At 67.1% G+C, this 20347-nt stretch overlaps 3 protein-coding genes across 7 annotated transcripts; all 3 read left to right on the plus strand.

The window, feature by feature from the left end:
* Window positions 1-44: 44 nt before the first annotated feature.
* On the plus strand, window positions 45-10885 carry ARHGAP27 (Rho GTPase activating protein 27). 2 transcript variants are annotated; one of them, XM_084496132.1, is made up of 16 exons: window positions 45-177; window positions 371-963; window positions 4895-5326; window positions 5437-5652; window positions 6102-6212; window positions 6323-6390; window positions 6498-6585; window positions 7659-7763; window positions 8178-8276; window positions 8919-9012; window positions 9138-9257; window positions 9340-9438; window positions 9698-9775; window positions 9895-10029; window positions 10118-10223; window positions 10391-10885. In XM_084496132.1, exons 2-16 carry the CDS (start codon window positions 391-393, stop codon window positions 10566-10568), a joined length of 2502 nt encoding a protein of 833 aa, XP_084352258.1. In that variant the 5' UTR covers window positions 45-177; window positions 371-390; the 3' UTR covers window positions 10569-10885. The 2 variants fall into 2 exon arrangements, with proteins under 2 accessions (XP_084352258.1, XP_084352257.1); XM_084496131.1 differs by lacking the exons at window positions 45-177; window positions 371-963 and adding an exon at window positions 1828-1959.
* A 1062-nt stretch (window positions 10886-11947) lies between these two features.
* On the plus strand, window positions 11948-14971 carry TMEM98 (transmembrane protein 98). 4 transcript variants are annotated; one of them, XM_084496714.1, is made up of 7 exons: window positions 11948-12043; window positions 13483-13666; window positions 13882-14013; window positions 14240-14273; window positions 14365-14480; window positions 14562-14621; window positions 14734-14971. In XM_084496714.1, exons 2-7 carry the CDS (start codon window positions 13536-13538, stop codon window positions 14936-14938), a joined length of 678 nt encoding a protein of 225 aa, XP_084352840.1. In that variant the 5' UTR covers window positions 11948-12043; window positions 13483-13535; the 3' UTR covers window positions 14939-14971. The 4 variants fall into 4 exon arrangements, with proteins under 4 accessions (XP_084352840.1, XP_084352838.1, XP_084352839.1 ...); XM_084496713.1 differs by lacking the exon at window positions 11948-12043 and adding an exon at window positions 12400-12549; XM_084496712.1 differs by lacking the exon at window positions 14240-14273 and having other exon boundaries at window positions 14325-14480.
* A 562-nt stretch (window positions 14972-15533) lies between these two features.
* On the plus strand, window positions 15534-20292 carry GRN (granulin precursor). The gene is made up of 10 exons (XM_084496137.1): window positions 15534-15596; window positions 16719-16894; window positions 16965-17106; window positions 17459-17565; window positions 17658-17766; window positions 17852-17949; window positions 18247-18471; window positions 19017-19241; window positions 19773-20015; window positions 20105-20292. The coding sequence occupies exons 2-10, from the start codon at window positions 16733-16735 to the stop codon at window positions 20228-20230; spliced, it is 1437 nt and encodes a 478-aa protein (XP_084352263.1). The 5' UTR covers window positions 15534-15596; window positions 16719-16732; the 3' UTR covers window positions 20231-20292.
* The last annotated feature ends 55 nt before the right edge of the window (window positions 20293-20347 follow it).

Genomic DNA, 20347 nt, shown 5'->3' on the forward strand with positions numbered 1-20347 from the left:
CCTTCCTGCAGCAGGAACCACCGCGAGCAGCCGCTTCCTCGCGTCCCCTCCGCCATCACCCCTTCCCTCCCTCCCAGGGAGGAAATAGGCCGGGCTGCCAGGCCCGCCGCCCCCTCGCTTCAGGGCCGTGCAGCAGCAGCGCAGGGCGAGCCGGGACGGGCCCCGCTGCCGCCCCAGGTGAGCTTTGGGGGACGCTGGGGATGGGCCCGGGAACGTTCTGGGCGGGTTTGGGCGCTCGCAGATAGCGCGGGGCGTCCAGGGTGGTGGGGACCCATGGCTGGGGGTCCCTCAGAGGGGCTCGGGGCTGCCAAAATGCCCTGGGGCAGGTGGGGAGGAGCCGTCAGCCCCATCCCTGCGCCCTCTCCCGCAGGCGGAGGAGCTGGGCCCGCCATGGAGTCAGCGGGGGCGCCAGAGGAGGTCTACGTGCTGGTGGAGTACGGCTTCGAGTACCGGGCCAAGGACGGGACGCTGGTCTCCATCAAGCCCAACGAGCGCTACGTCCTGCTGAAGCGCACCAACGACCACTGGTGGCACGTGAGGAAGAGCCGGGACGCGCGGCCTTTCTACATCCCGGCCCAGTACGTCAAGGAGCTGCCCCCCATCGCCTCCCCGGCACCACTCTACCATGAGGAGCCAGAGCCGGAGCCGGAGCCACCGGCAGCCTACGAGTACCGCTTCATCAGCGCGGCGCCCACGGCCAGAGGGGATTTGCCACCCACCCTCAGCTCTTTCCGGGCAGCCCCAGCACAGAGCCCCCACCCCGCCGAGCCCATGAGGCCCACGCAGTCCCTGGATGACCTGCCCAGGGCGACGCCGGTGCCACACGGTGCCACCACCATGGGACCCCATGGGGACCCCCCCACACGCCCTCGGCCGCTCAGCAAGAGCCGCTCGGAAACCCTCTGCGTGCCCAGCAAGGACACGGACACGGCGAGGCAGCCGAGGTCTGGCCACATAGCTCAGGTACGGTGAGGTCTCTGGTGCTGTCCCCAAATGTAGGGTGTAGAGGGGGCGGGGGGACAGCAGGACACTTGGGGCCCCTCCCCTAAGCACAGCGCTCCCCCTTGCTGTCCTCTCCCTGCACCCCATGGGGCTCGGCACCCAGGGGCCCCCCGGCACCACTGCCACTGCTGGGGCCCCGCGCGGCTCCCCGCAGAGCTGGCCCCACGGGGCAAACCTGATCTGCAGGAAGTGCCAGGTGTCTCAGGGCCAAGCCCCCAGCCCCGCCAGGGCGGCTCTGGGCCACAACTGTGACCGGAGGTGAGAAATCCCCCCCCAGGTCCCTTCCAAAACCAGCCTCTGCTGCGCAGTGTCTCAGTTTCCCCATCCCTGGGGTCACAGTCCAGCAGGACAGGCAGGGGGATGGGGCCAGGAGCAGGGTGCGCCCTGAGGTTTTGGTGGTGTGGATGTGCCAAGAGCGGCTGTGAGGGTCCTGGGCAGTACGGGGTCCAGAGCACAGCAGCCACCCACTCACCCCAGTATTGGCCACGGGTCTGTGGGGAGCAATGCTGCCCCCAGCTGCCACCGTCCCCTCCTGCTTCTCATCCTAACCCACCCACAGGAGGATTCACGCTGGCACTGGAGGGGCTCGTGGGGGGCCAACCCCACCTGGCTGGGCAGTGGGAGCAGATTTGGGGCACAGCCGGGGTCCCGAGGGCTGAATTATCCCTCCTAGAAGGTAGAAGGGGCACAAGTCCCAGCAGGGCGCAGAGCCAGCATGCCAAGCCAGAGTGGCAGCACAGAATGGGGGGGTGTCAGAATCCCTGTGAATCCTCCTGGCATTGTTCTGGGGCAAGAAGAGGCAGAAAGGGGTTAACAGGGAAGTGCAGCAACTCCTCCCTCATGGGGCGGGTGTCTCACCTGCAGGCAGCACCCAGCAAGGAGGGAGGTGCTGGGTGCACCCTGGGGCCAGGCAGGTGGGCGCCCTGGCACCCCAAAACCGACTCTCACCCCACTCCAGTAAGTAGCAAGGGGCCCTCCTGGGGACTCCTGGATACAGGTGCTGCTCCCACCTGCACACATTTTGCAAAAGGGGCACCCGAGGGTGGGGGGGGTGCCTCGCAGCCCCTTGCTCAGTGGTGACAGCGGCTGGGGCACGGTGGTGGTGGAGGGGTCCCACGTCCCCTCACCCCTAGCCCCGGCACCTCTCCCTGGGTCACTCCCGGTGCAGGGTGCTTGTGGGTGACAACTGGGAGGGAAGGACCAAGGTGTCACCCTCACCCTCAGGACCACCCCTGGGGCGTCACCCCACGCACACACCCGCAGCACCCATGGGCTTAGCACCCGCAGCCCAGGCATTCGGGGTGTCCCCCACTCCCTTGGGCTGATATTGGGGGTGTTTGGGTGGGGGAAAAGGGGGTTCCTTTTGGGGACCGGGCTTTGCAACCCATCTATCACTGTTGGAGCAGAGCTGAAACCCCAGCTGTGCCATGCCGAGGAAGAGAGCTCCGTGTGTTGTTTTTCTGGGGGGGACAAGTCACCCCTGGGCTGCTTGGATTTCTGCAGCCTCCAGAGGAGACATTCCCCAGTGTTCCCAGCAGGCACCAGCTGCTTCCCGGTGCTCTTTGCTCATCTAAAGCCATCGATACCGGCCTGGGCCACAGGGCGAAGCTAGCAGGAGATAAGGACCAGGCACTTTTGTTTGCCCTGAGCTCCCATGGCCCCAAAGCTGGGTGGGCTCAGCTCTGGGGACAGTTAAACCGCGTCTCCCTACTGTCCTCACCCATGGTGAGCAGGGTCCCAAAGTGGATTGCATCCGCCCTGCGTGCACCAGCACTGCTAAACCTCACGGCTGCTCAAGGCAGCTGGCTTTTGCAGCCCACGAGCTGCCATACCTCAACCCGCAGCTGCTGCCTCGACACGGGTGTTCACGTGCATTTGTCACCTTCCTGAATGCTTGTGCTTTTGGTGTGCCCACTCCCAACCCATCCCAGCCGAGAAAACTTTATGCTGGGGGAAGTTTTCCCAGGATGGTGCCTGTCACATCCCTGCTGCAGCATCTCAGCTGCTCCCCCCTGCACGGTCCCAGCAGCCACCACCGCCAAATGCCTAAAAATGTCCCCAGGAGCTAATTCCGCATCTGGGGGAGCTCCGCTCGCCGCCACCGCTCTTCCGCCCCACCGAGCCAACAGGAAGCGGGCGATGCGCTCGGGCCCATAGCGGGGCTGGCCGGCGGCGCTGCTGTGCCAGAGCATCTCGGCCCTACTGCGCCCGTCGGAGTGCCCCGGCCCCACTGCGCCCACCGCGATGGGTGAGCGGGCCGGCAGCGTGCTGCAGCGCTCCCGCAGCAGGGTGTCGCGGCTGCTCCACCTGGGCAAGGTAGGGACCCAGAGAGGGGTTCGAGGGGGACCCAGCTGTAGTGGGGTGCAGGGAGAGCTCCAGCACCTGGGGAGCCCTGGCACACTGTGCGGTGACCCCAGGTTCTCCCTGAATTTTCTGCGGGTGCCGGAGGAGGCAGCGGGTGGGTGTAGTGGGTGCAGAAATATCTGTCCCCAAGCAGGGACAGGAACCAGCTTGTGGTTTCCTACCCCCTGGGGAAGCAAAACAACCAAAGGTACAAACGGTGTGAGCAAGTGGGGAGCTCTGGGCTGGGGGGAGGGAGAGCAGGATCACCAGGTGCCCTGTCCCTGCCCTGTGTCCCTTGTCCCCAGGATGAGGGTGGCCTCTCACTCTGTGTTTCTTCCCCTGCACCCCAGGGTGCTGGTGTGGGGGTGATGGGTCACCCAGTGTGCTGCTGCAGGGGGTGATGGGGTGTCACAGGGATGCTGAATGCTGTCTCCCCCACCCCCGGTGAAAGGCAGGGCTGTGGTGGGGAAACTTTGTCCCTGCTGCCATTGCAGGAAGGCTCAGGGGCTGTAAAACTGGGGAGAGCAAAGGGTGAGAGTGCGGGTTTGCAACCTCTTCCTGCTCCTGGCCACCAAGCCCGCGGCGACATGTCCCCATCCGGACTGAGCCCTGCTTGGGTGTCACTGGGAGTGGGGACAGGGCTCCCTCTTGGTTCCCACCACCGGGCACTGTCACCCAGAGGGACGTGGGGCCTGGGCTGGCTCCGCGCCGCAGGCTCAGGAAGCTGCGGGCTGGTTTCGAAGGCTGGAAGATGCAGTAAGACCTCAAGCAATGAAGTCAAAATGGGGAAGAGGCGAGGGCTGGGGCACAGAGAGCTTGGGTAGGACTGGAGGAGGGGTCCTACCCGGGGAGGGAGGGGAGCCTGACCTCTCTGAGCAGCCCCATCTCGGCTGGAAGCAGGCGTCTCTTTGGGGCTGGCGGCCCCAGCTCAGCAGCTGTGGGTGCTGGAGGCGTGGGCGGGGATGAGTGGGGTGGTGGTGAGGTGGGCGCAGATGTGTGCGGGTGATGTGGGTGCAGTTGGCGTGCAGAGGTTGGGGCGCAGATGAGGTGGGTGCAGGGACAGAGGCCAGGGGTGCAGGTGATGTGGATGTTGGTGACACAGGTGCTGCTATTGGGGTGCAGATTTTGGGGGCACCAAAGATGACAGTAAAGTGGGGGCTGGTGAGGCGGGTGGAGTGCTGGTGGCAGTGACTGCAACACTGGTGAGGAGTGAGGAGGAAGAGGCAGGGGATGCAGAAGATACATGTGTTGGTGCTGGGGCTGCAGGAAATGCTAGCTCAGACCTCGGGGTGCAGGCGCTGTGGGTGCAGGTGATGACTCCAGGGGCCACGACACCCCCCCAGCTGCCAGCACTTCCCATCATTCACCCCCACACGAGGGTCCCACTGCTTGGTGCCCACGCATGAAGGACATCCCCGCTACTAGAGCAGGGCAGGACCCGGCCCCACAGGACAGGACAATCTGTGCCGTGTCCCCAAGGCTTGGACAAGCCGCTCGCCACCCCAGCACCAGCCAGGACACCCAAGTGACACGTCCCCATCCCCCCCAGGTGCGCAAGGAGCCGGAGGAGCCGCCTGCCCACGTCTACCTCAACATCCAGGAGCTGCAGGAGGAAGCCGCCACGGGCAGCTCGGCCCCGCCAGCGCCCGAGGAGCCCTGCGGCTCCAGGACAGACTGGGAAACCCACATGGACACAGACTCTGGACACTTGTTTTATTACAACCCAGTCACCGGCGAGACCACATGGGATTGCCCCTTTGAGCAGGCAGAAGATGGAGTGAGTCCCGCCGCCTCAACCGCCTCCTCGCTCGCCCACAGCCCGCAGTTTGCCGAGTGGGGCCAGTACGTGGACGAAGCCAGCGGACAGGCTTTTTTCTATAATTCGGTAACAGGTGAGACGTCGTGGGACCCCCCACACACGGGCGACAGCTCCCAGGATATGTACCCTGGGCTGACGCCGTGCAGCCCCATGGAGCAGCGGGTGAGCACCCTGCGGGGCGCGTGGGGGCGGGGACGCAGTGGGGACACGGCGGGGACACAGTGGGGACGCGCTTGGTGCCAGCGCCACCTTCACCCTGCTCCATTCCCCAGCCGCCCACTCCGGAAACGGATTATCCTGACCTGTCTCCAGATGAGCTGGAGGGCTACCCCGAGGAGGACTACTCGCCCCTGGGCTCCTATGAGCAGGGGGCTGCTCACTATCTGCCCCCGAGGTACCCTGAGGAGCTGGGCCCATCCCCGGGCTGGTATGGGCACAGCCACCCTGAGGGAGCACCCGGCTACCCCGAGCACTTCGGCATAGAGACGGTATGGGGACGGGATGGGACGGGATGGGTTGGGATGGGATGGGGACAAAGACCAGGACAGAGATGATGATGAGGAGGAGGATGTTGGGAATGGGAATGGGAGACAAGAAAAATGATGGGGACAGGGATGGGCATGAGGATTGGGATGGAGCTGAGAATGGGGACAGGAATGGATGGGGATGGGGATGGGGATGGGGATGGGGATGGGGATGGGGATGGGGATGGGGATGGGGATGGGGATGGGGATGGGGATGGGGATGGGGATGGGGATGGGGATGGGGATGGGGATGGGGATGGGGATGGAGACGGGGACGGGGATGGGGACGGGGATGGGGACGGGGATGGGGACGGCTGGCAAAGCACAAGATCCTCAGGGGAGTATGAGCGGGGAGAGCAGCCCTGGGGAGCAGTGGGCACAGAGCCAAGCATCACCTGGTCGCTGTCCCCCAGGTCCCGGCAGGCAGCCGGCAGCACCGCGCCAGCAGCAGCTCCAGCCAGGACAGCGGGCTCCTCACCTGGCCCAGCTGCACGCCAGCGGCACTGGGGCTGAAGGAGGAGAAGGTGAGCACCAGGGAGCCACCACCCTGGGGAATGCAGAGGGCGGGGGGTCTGCGCCAGCCTGCGAGGAGCAAAGCTGACCCCCTCCCCCCACCCCATGCCTGAATTTCCAGTTCAGAAGCCTCGACAAGGCCGGCGTGCTCAACAGGACCAAGACAGCGGACAGAGGGAAGCGGTTGCGGTAAGCGTGTCCCCACGCCCCTCCAGCCACAACACGAGCCCGGGGTGGCCAGGGTGACACCTGTGCCTGTGCTGTCCCCAAACGTGACCCCCCCATCTCGTCCCCAGGAAAAACTGGAGTTCGTCCTGGACTGTGCTGGAGGGTGGGATCCTGACCTTTTTCAAGGACTCCAAGCACTCGTCTGCTGGTGCCCTGGTGAGCGCCACGGGGCCCCGCACAGAGCCAGAACCCGTGGGACAGGGCCAGCACCTGCAGGATTGGGGCAGCACCAACAGGATGGGGCCAGTACCCATGGGACAGGGCTGCACCCATGGGACAGGGACAGAACCTGCAGGACAGGGACAGCACCCATGTGATGGGGACAGCAGCTGCAGCGCAGGGCTGTAACATGGGAGAGGACCAGTGCTCATAGGACAGGGCCAGCACCAGCAGGGCAGAGCAAGCACCCACATTTCACTAACAGAGCCCACAGGGGCAGGGTGCGGTGACACTGCGGGACACAGCAGTGGTGGCAGCGGGACACTTCCACGGTGTGTCCGAGCCGTGCAGGGGCTGTGCCCGGTGTTTTGCCATCACACCGAGCCCGCTGCTGGGGGAAGCAGGGCCCAGCCCAGCCCCCAGCCCACACCAAATGCAGAAGCTGCCGCGGTGCCGCAGGCTTGCAACACCCTGCGGTGCTGCAGGGAAGGGACGGGGCCAGGCCAACCCCACAGCGGGGGGAACGCCACTGTCCCCACCGCAGACACGTGGTGCGGGGGGGGCTCCGGTACCCTGCGATGTGGGTGGATGGGGGCTGCTGGAGGGGCGCGTGCCCAGAGCAGCCCCAAGGGCAGGACACAGGTGAGATGGCCAGTGCCCCTTAAAACCCTGCGGTGTCCCCAGGGGGCACAGGACATGCACCCAGCAGCCTGCAAGGGACAGGGCTCAGCCGTCCCCATGCAAACACCGTGCCAGTGCAAGGCTGTCACCAACAGACCCTCACCTCTGGGACTCGGTGCAGGGCAGGGGCTGTCCCCACCGGGTGACAGTGACTTTACACCCCCCCCAGCCAGCGGCTGCAGTGCTCTCAACACAGGGCAATGCCTGACCCCACTCAGCAGGGAGCCCTTGGGGTCAGGCATGTCCCATGGCAGTCCCATAAGGGGGGAATGGCTGCATTTTGGGTGGAGAAAAGCCAAAAGCAGCTCCAGAGTGCAGGGCCAGCACCAGCTCGCGGTCCCCCATGGGGACACTGGCCGCTGTGCCACCCTGTCCCCTTGCTCCCGCAGAGGCACCCGGGCAACCTGACCATGCCGGAGCACACGGTGGAGCTGCGTGGGGCCACTGTCACCTGGGCCAGCAAGGACAAGTCCAGCAAGAAGCACGTCCTGGAGGTGAGCTCGGTGGTGGCGTGGGGACCTTGGTCACCCAGCGGGGACCAAGTGGGGACTGCAGGCTGTATGGCAAAGCCAGCACCCACCTGCCTGTCTGCCAACGCCACAACCTCCCCTGGAGTGGCACTTGCTGTGACTTATCACCGTGGGGACGCTGGGGACGTGCTGCAGTGCCTTTCCTGAGCCACATGTCACCAAGGGCCACCCCTGCTGCCCCCTGGGGGCTGACACTGCCATTATCTCGGAGGGGTTGGGGAGGGTTCTCTTCTCGAGCTTGGCATGGGGAGGAAATTTCCAGCCTGGGCAGCACCCAGCTCACGGGCAAAAGGCCAAAACTGGGGCCATCGGTGCAATGAGTTGCGCCCCGTTCTCGGCCACAGCCCAGTGGCCCTCACCTGACCGCTGCTCTTGTAGCTGAGGACGCGGGAGGGCTCCGAGTTCCTCATCCAGCACGACTCGGAGCAGATCATCGTCACCTGGCAGAAGGCCATTGCAGACAGCATCGCCCGGCTGGTGAGCACTAAGCGGGCGCCGTGTGGGCGGGATGGGTGGGCAGCAGGATGGGTCCGAACGGGGCTGAGCGGCTGGACCTGGGGGGGGGAGGTCGGTGGCATGAAGCCTGGTTGGAGGCTGGTAACGGGGAGCTCCCCAGGGGTCGGTGTTATGTCCAGTCCTGCTCAGCACCCTCACCAGTGGTCTGGGTGATGGGGCAGGGGCCACCCTCGGTAAATTGGTCCCCCGGCACCAGAGAGGCCAGGCAGGCTGCAGAGAGCCCAGGGGAGGGCCACGAAGGTGGGGGACCAGAGCAGTTCCACCTGGAGGAGAGGCTGCGGGAGCTGGGGCTGCTCAGCCTGGATGCTGCGGGGATCCTGGCCATGCCCGTAAATCCCCGCGGGGAGGACGGAGCCAGGCCCAGGGGCACCGGGCACGAAGCGGGGCCCGGGAGGTGCCCTCTGACCGCCGGGAAGAGCTTCTGTTCCCTGGCGGTGGCGGAGCTGGCACAGGAGAGGCTGCGGGGGCTCCTCCTGGGAGACCTCCAGAAGCCGCCGGGACCTGACCACTGGAGCAGGGCCTGGAGCAGGGGGACCCGGGGCTGCCTCTGCCCACAGCCGTGCTGTGGCCCCAGGACTCTGTCCCATGCTGCCCCTTCCCTAGGGCACTGACCTGCCTGCCGAGGAGGACGCCGAGAGCGGGACGGAATTTGGGTCCCGGGAGAAGCTGGGGGGCAGCGAGGAGAGGAGGGCTGCAGGTGAGCTGGTGGCTCTGCTGTCTCACAGCACGGTCGGAGCCATCCGTGGGGTGTGGGGAGCCACCCCACATCACCTCTGTCACCTCCCCACGGGCGATGCTCACCCCCTGCCCCATCCCCACCAGCGTCTGGGCAGGCTGCGGGCACGGCCGAGAGCGACTCGAGCAAAGTGCGCAACAAACTCCGCAAGTTCCTGCAGAGGCGGCCGACGCTGCAGTCCCTGCGTGAGCGGGGCTACATCAAGGGTAGGGGCCCGCCGCAGGCACAGCCGCCGCTGAGTGTCCCCCTGCTCTCCCCCCCATGCTCACCTCTCCGTGTCCTCTCCAGACCAGGTCTTCGGCTGCTCCCTGCAAGTGCTGTGTGAGCGGGAGCGCGGCACCGTGCCCCGCTTCGTCCAGCAGTGCATCCAGACCGTGGAGAGGAGAGGTACCGCCATGGGGCTTGGGGACGGGGACAGCCCAGGGGACAAAGGGACAGGGTGGCGGGGTGGTGCCAGCTCTGGCGTCACTCCCCTCGCTGGGGAAGACCACGTTTGATGGGGAATCCGGTTGGGTTTTCAATGAAAACCACTGGATTAGGGCTGCGAGCTGGCAGTCATGGCAACCAGTGCCACTTTGTCTCCACAGCTGGTGGCAGTGCCACCTGGGTGGCTGTGGCTGACCAGGATCTTGTCTGCATCCCCCAGGGCTGGACATAGATGGGCTGTACCGGGTCAGTGGCAACCTGGCCACCATCCAGAAGCTGCGCTACAAAGTGGACCACGGTAGGGTCCCCATGCTGGGTGTCCCCTCTGGGCTGAAAGCCACAGCTGGGAACACACATGAGTGTCCCCACCCCAGCTGTGCCCCAGGACCAGCCTGAGGTGCCACCCTGTCCCCACAGATGAGCACCTGGACCTGGACGATGGGCGCTGGGAGGACATCCACGTCATCACCGGTGCCTTGAAGCTCTTCTTCCGCGAGCTGCCTGAGCCACTTGTCCCCTTCAGCCACTTTGACAAGTTCATCGCTGCCATCAGTAAGGGACGGAGACAGGGACAGGGAAAGGGAAAGGGATGGCTCCAGCCGGTGGAGCCATCACCCTTTTTTGTTCTGTCCCCTTGCAGAGATGCAGGAGCCGGCGCGGCGGGGACGCTGCATCCGTGACCTGGTGTACTCCCTCCCACCTGCCAACCACGACACCATGATGTTCCTCTTCCGGCACCTCTGCAGGTGACACCGCATGTCCCCGCTCCTGCCCAGCCACCAGCGTCCAAAACCCACGCAGCCACCACAAGCTCTCCCCAAAACCGTGGTGGCAGAAGGGCAGAGGGAGCCACCTCATGGGTGGGGGGCCACATTCAGGGGCCTGGTGGTGACACCGTCCCTTGTCCCCACAGGGTGATCGAGTACAAGGAGGAGAACCGCATGTCGGTGCAGAGCGTCGCCATCGTCTTCGGCCCCACGTTGCTGCGGCCGGCGAGCGAGGAGGGCAACATGGCCATGCACATGGTCTTCCAGAACCAGGTGGTGGAGCACATCCTCAACCAGTACAGCTACATCTTCCCCGACGGCTAATGCCTGGCCACGGGGACATGCACGGGGACAAGCCCAGCGGCGGGGACACGAAGTGGCGGGGACTTGGGGCAGGACTCGGCTGCCCGGCACCACAGTGCGCAGGTGACAGTGGCTGGCGCCTTGGCGATGGGCAGCGCTGGTGCACGGTGGCACGGCTCGAGCCTCCCGGACGTGGTTGGAAGGATGGGGACACCACTGGGGATGGTGGCACGGACCCTCCGGGGATGGGACCCCTTGGGATGGGGAGGGCAGGGAGGAGCCGTGACTGGGACCGATGGCCGGCATCGGTGCTCCCAAATAAAGAGCCTGTTCAGCCACGAGGACATTTGGGCACCCAAGGGGACCCCAGGCCAGGTGGCCACCGCCGCAGGGACACAGGGGTGTCCCAAGCTCTTGTCCCCCCGAGTGGGGCCAGGAGGGCTCGGTGCCTCTTGGCTCTGCTGCTGGTGGCCCTTGGGGACAGCGTGTGCCCTTGGTACCCCATAAGGAAGAAGGAAATGCTTGAGGAGGGGGTAGAATTGGTGTCCCCAAAAGGGTCAGAGTGCAGGCCACCCTGGTGACCATGTTCCCCGTGCTTTGGAGTACGACATTTGGGGATGCTTTGGGTCGTGCTGGAGATGTTTTGGGACACAGCAGGGACACAACATAAATGCTTTGGGACGTAATGGGGACACTGTATGGCATGGAGAAGATGTTCTCGGACACGGTGACAATGCTTTGGGTTGCAATAGGGACGGGTCAGCGTATGGCAGGGGTGGTTTGGGACATGGAGGGGATGGCTGGGATGTGGAGGGGACACTGGGACATGACAGGGACACACTGGGACACAACAGGGGCATTTGGGGATGCAGTAGGGACACTGGGATGTAACGGGGATACCTTGGGGCACAGGGCGATGCATCTTTGGGACAGGAGGGGATGCTGTGGGACACAAATGGACACCAGGATGCAGAGAGGACATCTGGGGACACAGGGCAGTACTTTGAGACAGTTTGGGGTGCAATGGAGGGGCTCTGGGGTGCAGTGGGGATACTCTGGGACACGAAGAGGTCGCTTTGTGCTGCAGTGAGGATCCTGGGGGGTGTAGGGGGGACACTTTGGGACACAGGCAGTGCTTTGGGATTCAGTGTGGACAGCTTGGGATGCAACAGGGAAACTTCGGGCTGCAGCGGGGACGTTTGGGGACACACGGGGGCACTTTGGGCTGCGGAGGGGACACTTGGGGGGAACAAAGGGGAACTTCGGGGCAGTTTGGAGCCCCGAGGGGGCCGGCCGGGCGTGCAGCGCGGATACCTCGGGACCCTTTGGGACCCCCTGGCTCGCCCGGGGGGCCCCTTGGCAGGGCCGCGGGCGGGGCCGGGGGCGGTCCCGGGGGGGGTGGGGGCGGCCCCGCACAGCCCCGGCCCCGGCCCCGCTCCCGTCCCGCTGCCGGCCCCGCTCGGCGCCCCCCGGCTCCATCTTGTGCGCGGCTCCAGGTGCGGGGGGGGTGGGGGCTGGAAAGGGGCCTGGGGGGGGACCCCGGAATGCACCCCCCCGGGCACCAAGGGGTTAAAGGCTCAGAAGCGGCTTTCCAGCCCCAAATCCGCCTTGAGGCGCTAATCGCGGTGGGAAAGGGGGCCGGGGGGGGGCCGGCGCCGGTGTGGGGCCCCCTCCCCGCGCTGTCACCGGGGGGGGCACAAGTGCAGCGCCCCCGAGACAAAGCGCCTAAAATTCCGTGGGATTGGGGAAAAAAAAGGGAAAAAAGGTTGTGGGATGCGGCGGGGATGCAGGGAGCGTGGGGGGCCGGACACGCGTGGCCCCCCCGCGGCAGGGTGTTGGTCACGGTGTAAAGGTCGCGGCGGTGTTTGCACGGCCCTGCGGAAGTGGCCCCGGGCCCGAACCCAATCCCGGTCCCAATCCCAATCCCAATCCCGATCCCGGATCCGATCCCGATCTCGATCGCGGTCCCGGTCCCGTCCCCGGCGGCTCCGACTGGCAACAGGTAGGGGGGGGGGGGGCCTGGGCCGGGCCTGGGGGAGCCGCTGGGGGTTCCCTGTAGGGAGCGGGTTTGGGGGAGCCCCCTAGGGGCTGGGTGGCCCCGCAGCTCCACAGGGACCGGCCGTGGGGTTTCAGGATGGGGTGTTGGGGGCGCTGCTGCCCCATAGGGACTGGTTCTGGGGGTCTCCATAGGGACCGGCTTTGAGGGGCCGTGCAGCCCCATAGGGATCAGGCTCAGGGCATCCCCACAGCCCTATAAGGGAATGGGTTTGGGGGTCTGTGTAGCCCCGGGCTCTGGGGTCTCCATAATCCTGTAGGGATTTTGGATGTCTCTGCAGCTGCATAGGACCAGGCTGTGGGGGGCCCTCATAGGACCCAGCCTCGTGGTCCCCACAGCCCCAGAGGGACTGAGTCTGAGGTTCCCCATAGTGCCTGGGCTTTGGGATCCCTGCAGCCCCACTGGGATCAGGCTCTGGGGGTCCCATAGGAACCTGTCTCGGGATCCCCAGAGCCCCTTAGGGACTTGGCTCAGGGGTTCCCTGTAGCCCCATATAGACCAGACTTTGGGGGTCCCTGCAGCCCCACAGGGACCGGGCTCTGGGCATCTCCATAGGAATCATCTGCAGGGTCCCCAGAGTCCCATAGGGACTGGGTGCGAGGGTCCCCATAAAGACAAGGTTTGAGGGTCACTGCAGCCCCATAGGGACCCAGCTCTGGGGGACCCATAGGGACTGGGCTCGGGGGTCCCTGCAGCCTCATAGGGACTGGATTTGGGGGTCCCTATAGGGACCAGGCTCTGGGGTCCCCTTACCCCCAGCAGACCAGCCCTCACCAATCCCCATACCCCCATCCCATCACCTCCCCATGTCCCTGTGGGCGTGGTGATGGGGTGGGGACTGTCCCCTGCGTCCCCGCGGCACGGCTTCCCCCATTGCAGGCACCGCCGGGACCGAGATGGAGCCACACGCCTGAGCCAGGCGGGGACAAGCCATGGAGACGGTCGTCATCGTGGCCATCGGGGTGCTGGCCACCATCTTCCTGGCGTCCTTTGTGGCGCTGGTGGTGGTGTGCCGGCAGCGCTACTGCCACCCCAAAGACCTCCTGCACCCCTACGACACCAAGTGAGTGCACCCGCTGTCACGACGCGTGGCTCTGTCCCTGTCCCCTGGTCTGTCTCCTCCGGGTGCTGTGGGTGTGGGAGGGACACATCCTGTGGGGTTGGGGACAACGCTGGGGACACGTGGTGCACTGCGACAGTGGGGTGGGAAAAGCCTTGGGGGAACCCCAGGAGGGGCAGAGAGGTGGCACTATCCCGAGTCACCCGCATCTCCACCAGGCCCATTGTGGACCTCATCGGGGCGATGGAGACGCAGTCGGAGCCCTCGGAGCTGGAGCTGGACGACGTCGTCATCACCAACCCACACATCGAGGCCATCCTGGAGAACGAGGACTGGATCGAGGACGCCTCGTAAGCCCCACGCCACTGGTCCCCAAATCACCACTGCCGAGCAGAGCTCTGGGTGTCCCCAGACCCCACAGGAGGGGGTGGTCCCCAGGCATGTCCCTGTGTGGGGACATCCCCATGGGTCCGGATGCGGCCATGGTGGGGTTGGTGGCTCGTGTGCTGGGTGGGTGATGGGGACACGGGGCTGAGGACAGGGTCTGCCCAGAGTCACGTCTCCTCCTGTCCACAGGGGCCTGGTCTCGCACTGCATCGCCATCCTGAAGGTGAGTTTGGGCGGTGGCGCCTGGTGTCCCTGATGTGCCCGCGGTCCTCAGGGTGCCGGGCAGCCACCCTGCCACCTCCCTGACCCCGCAGATCTGCCACACACTGACGGAGAAGCTGGTGGCCATGACCATGGGCTCGGGTGCCCGCGTCAAGTCACCCTCCAGCCTGGGTGACATCATCGTGGTGGCCAAACGCATCAGCCCCAGGTGAGGGGAGCCAGGGGGGCGTGGAGGCAGGGCCCCCCCGGCGTCCCCGCGGTGCTGACCCCGTCCCCGCGGTGCCGGCAGGGTGGACGACGTGGTGAGATCCATGTACCCGCCGCTGGACCCCAAGCTGCTGGACGCCAGGTGACACGGGCGGGTGGGAGAGGGACACGTGGGGGGACGCACGAGGGTGGGGACGAAGCCACCCCGCGGGCGTCCCCCCAGGGCCGCCCTGACACGGCCGTGCCGCCCGCAGGGCCGCGGCGCTGCTGCTGTCCGTCAGCCACCTGGTGCTGGTGACGCGCAGCGCCTGCCACCAGCCCGGTGCCCGCGACTGGGTGGACCGCTCGCTGGCGGCCGCGGAGGAGCACATGGCCGCGCTGCGCCAGGCCGCCATGGCCACCGAGCCCGAGCGCCCGCCGGCCCCCGACCCCTTCCGGCAGGAGCAGTCGGCCATCTGAGCCCGCGGCGCCAATAAACCCCGTGACACCGCAGCTGCTGCCTGTGCCTGGGCCGCCTGTCCCCGTGGGGGGGCCCCGGTTGCTGTGTCCTGTGTCCGTGCCCCCCCCCCGCCCCCCACTGCTCCCACTTCTGCTTTCGGGTGGCTGTGGGGGGGGGGTGAGGGGCTGCTGCTGCTTCCTCACACACACAGGGCCTGGGGGGGGCGGGGGGGGCTGCAGGAATGCTCCCGACCCCAACCAGGACCTGGGGGGGCTCTGCTGGACCCCCCCCCGGACAGCTCCATGGGGGGACCCTGCAGGGACCCCCCCCAGCCAATTCCGAGGGCGGCCCCCCCCCAGCCCCGGGGGTCTCTGCGGGGGTCTCTGCGCCCCCCAGGCCGGGTCCCGGGGGGGGGGTTCGGGGGCTCCCTGCCCCCCCCCGGCCTCCTCGCACTGCCCCGGGGGGCAGGGGGTGGTCACGTGGCCCGGTGCCACGTGACGGGGAGGGGCGGGGTTGAGGCCCGGGGGCCGTTCTCCCCGCCCCCTTAGCGGCGGCAGCCAATGGGAGGAGGGAGGGCAGTGCGGTGGGCCAATGGGGGAGGAGGGGGCGGGGCTGGCGGCCGGCCGGGCAGGGGGGCGGTGAGCGTCGGGAGCGAGCACGGGCACGGGCACGAGCACGGTACGGGGCGGGGGGCGCTGAGGGGTCGGGGGGGACTGGGGGGGATCGGGGAACTGGGAGGCACTGGGGGGGACTGGGAGGGACTGGGGGGGTCTGAGGGGGTCTGAGGGGATTTGAGGGAACTGGGAGGCACTGCGGGAACTGGGAGCATTGGGAGGCACTGGGAGGAAGTGGGAGGCGCTGGGGAGAACTGGAGGGACTGGAGAGCACTGGGAGGTGATGGGACTGGGAGAGCTGGGGGGGACTGGGACAACTGGGAGGCACTGGGACAACTGGGAGGTGCTGGGGGGCACTGGGGAAACTGGAAGAATGAGGGAACTGGGAGGTACTGGTGGGAACTGAGATGCAATGGGGAGAACTGGGAGGCGCTACAAGGACCTGGGGGAACTGGAGGGTACTGGGAGGCACTGGGGGACCCCGGGGGACCTGGAGGGCTCTGGGAGGGTTGTCCCAGCCCTGACACGGCGGGGGGGCCGTGCTGTGACCCAGGGGTCTCCACACACACCCCAAAGGGAGGGGGCAGCGCCGTGACCTCCCCGCTCCCCTCCTCCCACCCGCACCTCGGTTCCCGACAGGGAGGGGAAGTGAAAGTGGAGGGGGGGGGAGGAGGAAGGGGGGGTTGGGACCTGGGGGGGGGGGACCAGCGCACCCATGGGTGCCACCACGAGGTGCTGCCCCCACACACACCCCACGTGCACTTTCCCCCGCCGCAGTGAGATGCTATCGGGACGCTGCGGCCGGCGGGCGCTGTGTGGGACACCGCAGGGCCCCCCCCGGTTCCTGTCACCCCCAGATGGCGCGGGGGGAGGGTGTTGGCCCTTAGGGTCCCCCCCCGAGCCCTTAGGGTCCCTCCCGGGCCCTTAGGGTCCCCCTTGGCACGCAGCCCCCTGACCTCTGCTGTGGACTTTGTGCTGTGGTTTATCAGGAGCGGCAGCACCCATGGGGTGGGGTGCTGGGGAGGCTGCTGTAAGGGGGGGAGGGGGCCAGGGGTTTTCCACCACCCCCACAAAAAAGAAAGGGGAAGCGAGAGGCGGGGGCGGGGGAGAGGGGCAGAGCCCAGCCCTGCGCTGTGAGGGGGGAAACTGAGGCACGGGTGCGCGGTGGGGGCGCTGCCACCCGCAGGTGTCCCCTGCGCCATGAGGACAACGGTGACGCTGCGCCTGGCCCTGGCCCTGGCCCTGGCTGGGGTCGCCGCTGTGTCCGCGCTGCGGTGTCCCGACGGGACGTCCGAGTGTCCCAGCAATGCCACCTGCTGCGTGACGCCCGACGGTGCCTGGGGGTGCTGCCCCATGCCGCAGGTACGGAGACAGGCACGGGGGGACACTGGCCAGCAGCAGCCGCCGTGGTGACCAGGTCTGGTGCCCACAGGCATCATGCTGCAAGGACAAGGTGCACTGCTGTCCCCATGCCACCACCTGTGACCTGGCCCACGGGCGCTGCCTCTCGCCCCACGGTGACGTCCCCTTGAGCACAAAGTTCCCTGCCTGGAAGAGCCAGTGGCGGGCACCGGGTATGGCACATCCCTGTCCCTGTACACCCGATGTCCCAGCACCGGGTATGGCACATCTCTGTCCCCGTATATCTCCATATGTTCCAACACTGGTTATGGCACATCCCTGTCCCCATATGCCCAATGTCCCAGCACTGGGTATGGCATGTCCCTGTCCCCATATGTCCCAGCCCTGGGTATGGCACATTTCTGTTCTCAGTGCCCCAGAGCTGTCCCCAAGCCATCGTGGCGCACCATGGCCCCAGGTGCACCATCATCCCAGAGGGTGGGGACCCCTCACCTTCTGTCCCCCGTGACCTGTGGGGACACGGAGGTGGGGGGTGGCTCACGGTGACACCGTGTCCCCCAGCAGCCCCGCTGCGCCAGGTGACGTGCCCTGATGGCCGCTCAGCGTGCCCGGACGGTGCCACCTGCTGCCAGCTGCCCTCGGCGCAGTACGGCTGCTGTCCCCTGCAGAACGTGAGTGCGTCCCCATGTCCCCACACAGCACCCTGGGGTGGCGGCAGGCTGTCACCCGCGGTGTTGTCACCCGCAGCTGTCCCCCCCCGTAGGCCGTGTGCTGCAGCGACGGGCAGCACTGCTGTCCCCAAGGCACCACCTGCGACCTAGAGCGCTCCATGTGCACCTCGGTGCAGGACCCGGCGTGGGCGCCAGCACGCGGTAAGGTTGGGGTGGGGCTGGGACCCCCCCGGTGCCATCCTGGGGGCGCAGGGGACTCGGGCTGTCACCATCCGTTTGTCCCCAGTTGGTGATGTGAAGTGCGACGACGAGATGAGCTGTCCCGACGGGAACACGTGCTGCCGGCTGAGCTCGGGCGCCTGGGGGTGCTGCCCCTTGGAGCAGGTGGGGGGCACGGGGGGGACACGCAAAGGTCCCCAGGGGAGTGACGGGCAGGACGCATCCCCCAGGGATGTTCCCAGGGAACCGTGTCCCCTCCCAGGTGTTCCCCATGCCCCAGGAGGGGTGGGGGTGTCCCCGTGCCGTGGGTGGGGAGAGCGTGGGTGTCCCCTGTCCCCCAGTGTCCCCTGTCCCCCGCTGCTCACTGGGACAAGCTGGGGGCTCCAGTGACAGGAGGGGACACCCCATGTGTGCCCAGGTGCCCCTGTGGGGTCACGCTGAGTGCCACCCTTGTCCCCCCAGGCCGTGTGCTGCCCCGACCACGTGCACTGCTGCCCCCAGGGCTACACCTGCGACCCCCAGGGGGGCACCTGCCTGCAGGGGGGGGTCCGCCTGCCCTGGCTGAGCAAGACCCCGGCACGGGGCCGGGCGGGGGACGTGAAATGCGATGATGAGACGAGCTGTCCCGACGGGAACACGTGCTGCCGGCTGAGCTCGGGTGCCTGGGGGTGCTGCCCCTTGGAGCAGGTGGGGGGCACGGGGCAGGGGGTAACGGGGGGCTGCAGGGGGATGGGGCCAGGCTGCGGTCCCCAGTGGGGTGGGAGTGGGGGGTGACCCCCTTGGGCTCAGCCCTGGGGGGAGCTTGGGGAAGCACCCAGGGGTGTCCCTGTGGGCAGGAGCGATCCCATGGGTGGGCGGGGGGCTTGGGGACGTGGGGGTGTGCGTGGGGGCGAGGGGTGGGGATGGTGTCCCCTGGGCCTGGGGAGGGATGGGGGCAGAAGTTCCCTGTCCCCTGATGGGATAAGGGCAGGTGTCCCCGTGTCCTGGGTGGGATGAGGGTGGGTGTCCCCTGTGCCCAGTGTGATGGGGCCGTGTCCCCTGTCCCCTGCTGCTCACTGGGACAAGCTGGGGGCTCCAGTGGCAGGAGGGCACAAAGAGCTGCGAGGCCACCGGGATGCTCTGGGACACCCCACGTCCCCCCCACCCCACACAGGTGACAGCCAGGTGACAGGCTTAGGGGACAGCCAGGTGCCCCTGTGGGGTCACGCTGAGTGCTACCCGTGTCCCCCCAGGCCGTGTGCTGCCCCGACCACGTGCACTGCTGCCCCCAGGGCTACACCTGTGACCCCCAGGGGGGCACCTGCCTGAAGGGGGGGGTCCGCCTGCCCTGGCTGAGCAAGACCCCGGCACGGGGCCGGGCGGGGGACGTGAAATGCGATGATGAGACGAGCTGTCCCGACGGGAACACGTGCTGCCAGCTCAGCTTGGGTGCCTGGGGGTGCTGCCCCTTGGAGCAGGTGGGGGGCACGGGGAGTGGCGAGTAAAGGGGCAGGGGGGTGGTCAGGGTGGCATCTGGGGGGGGCTTTGGGGCAGAGTGGCACTGTGCAATGTGGCTCTTTGGGGACAGTTAGGGGACATGGCGCAGCCTCCATCGCTGCCACCCCCTCCCCGTATGTCCCCTCCCATGCTGGAGGGCCATGGCAGGTGGCCCCTGTGCCCCCTCTTTGGGCACAATGGGGATGGGGTGTGGGTCTCTGGGGGGGGGAGGCTGTATGCCCTGAGCAACCCCCCCAGCAGCACCCCACGTCCAGGATGTGACACCCACGCAAGGTGGAGGGGACGTCGCGGGGGTGCCCTGTGTCCTGTCCCCCCCCCCCAGCTCCATCTGCACCCTGCTATGGGGATGTGCCAATTTGGTGGGGGGGGCTTCCCATAACCAACCACTTCAGCAGTGTGGCACTGGGCTGGGGGGGGACACGGGGTGCTGGGGGGGGGGGGGTGTGCAGGATGTCATCAAGCCGTTGTGTGTCCATCCGTTCCCCCCCAAGGCCGTCTGCTGCAAGGACCACCAGCACTGCTGCCCCAGAGGCTACACCTGCAACGCAGCCACCCAGAGCTGCGAGAAGCTGCTGGCGGCCACCCCGCTGCGCTTCCCGGTCCCCGCAGGGCCACCACTGTCCCCGCCGCGCCCCGTGGCCACCATCCCTGCTGACACCGCCCGTGCCTGCCTCCCTGGCCAGCGCTGCTGCCGCACCAAGGACGGCTCCTGGGCACGCTGCCCCTTCGCCCAGGTCAGCGGGTGGCATTCTGGGGGTAGGGGACACGGCGGGGAGGGGGGGGCTGTGTCCCCACCCATGTCCCCAATTGCACCTCTCCGTAGGGCTCCTGCTGTGAGGACGGGCGTCGCTGCTGCCCCGCTGGGTACCGCTGTGCCCGGGGGGGACGCGAGTGCTGGCCCCAGCGCTGGGACGTCGGGGGGGGCATCTCCAGCAGGACGCTGCTGTGACCTCCCCAGGGCAGGGGATACCGGCTGGATGTGCCCCGCAGAATAAAGGGTTTCTAGGAAAAGCCCCTGTCTTTTTTTTTTTTTTTTGGGGGGGGGAGGGGGGAGAAGCAGAGGCAG

This window comes from Aythya ferina, assembly GCF_964211825.1.
Source record: "Aythya ferina genome assembly, chromosome: 23".
NCBI classification, from domain to species: Eukaryota; Metazoa; Chordata; class Aves; order Anseriformes; family Anatidae; genus Aythya; species Aythya ferina.

What these genes read in the sequence shown, in the direction of transcription:
- ARHGAP27 (XM_084496132.1), top strand. Translation starts at nt 391, where the DNA reads ATGGAGTCAGCGGGGGCGCCAGAGGAGGTCTACGTGCTGGTGGAGTAC. An exon ending in CGAGGAGAGGAGGGCTGCAG is followed by an intron (nt 9,013 to 9,137) that starts GTGAGCTGGTGG and finishes CATCCCCACCAG; the next exon opens with CGTCTGGGCAGGCTGCGGGC. An exon ending in CAAGTTCATCGCTGCCATCA is followed by an intron (nt 10,030 to 10,117) that starts GTAAGGGACGGA and finishes GTCCCCTTGCAG; the next exon opens with AGATGCAGGAGCCGGCGCGG.
- TMEM98 (XM_084496712.1), top strand. Translation starts at nt 13,536, where the DNA reads ATGGAGACGGTCGTCATCGTGGCCATCGGGGTGCTGGCCACCATCTTC. An exon ending in GCCAAACGCATCAGCCCCAG is followed by an intron (nt 14,481 to 14,561) that starts GTGAGGGGAGCC and finishes CGGTGCCGGCAG; the next exon opens with GGTGGACGACGTGGTGAGAT. An exon ending in CCCAAGCTGCTGGACGCCAG is followed by an intron (nt 14,622 to 14,733) that starts GTGACACGGGCG and finishes TGCCGCCCGCAG; the next exon opens with GGCCGCGGCGCTGCTGCTGT.
- GRN (XM_084496137.1), top strand. Translation starts at nt 16,733, where the DNA reads ATGAGGACAACGGTGACGCTGCGCCTGGCCCTGGCCCTGGCCCTGGCT. An exon ending in GGTGCTGCCCCATGCCGCAG is followed by an intron (nt 16,895 to 16,964) that starts GTACGGAGACAG and finishes TGGTGCCCACAG; the next exon opens with GCATCATGCTGCAAGGACAA. An exon ending in GCTGCTGTCCCCTGCAGAAC is followed by an intron (nt 17,566 to 17,657) that starts GTGAGTGCGTCC and finishes CCCCCCCCGTAG; the next exon opens with GCCGTGTGCTGCAGCGACGG.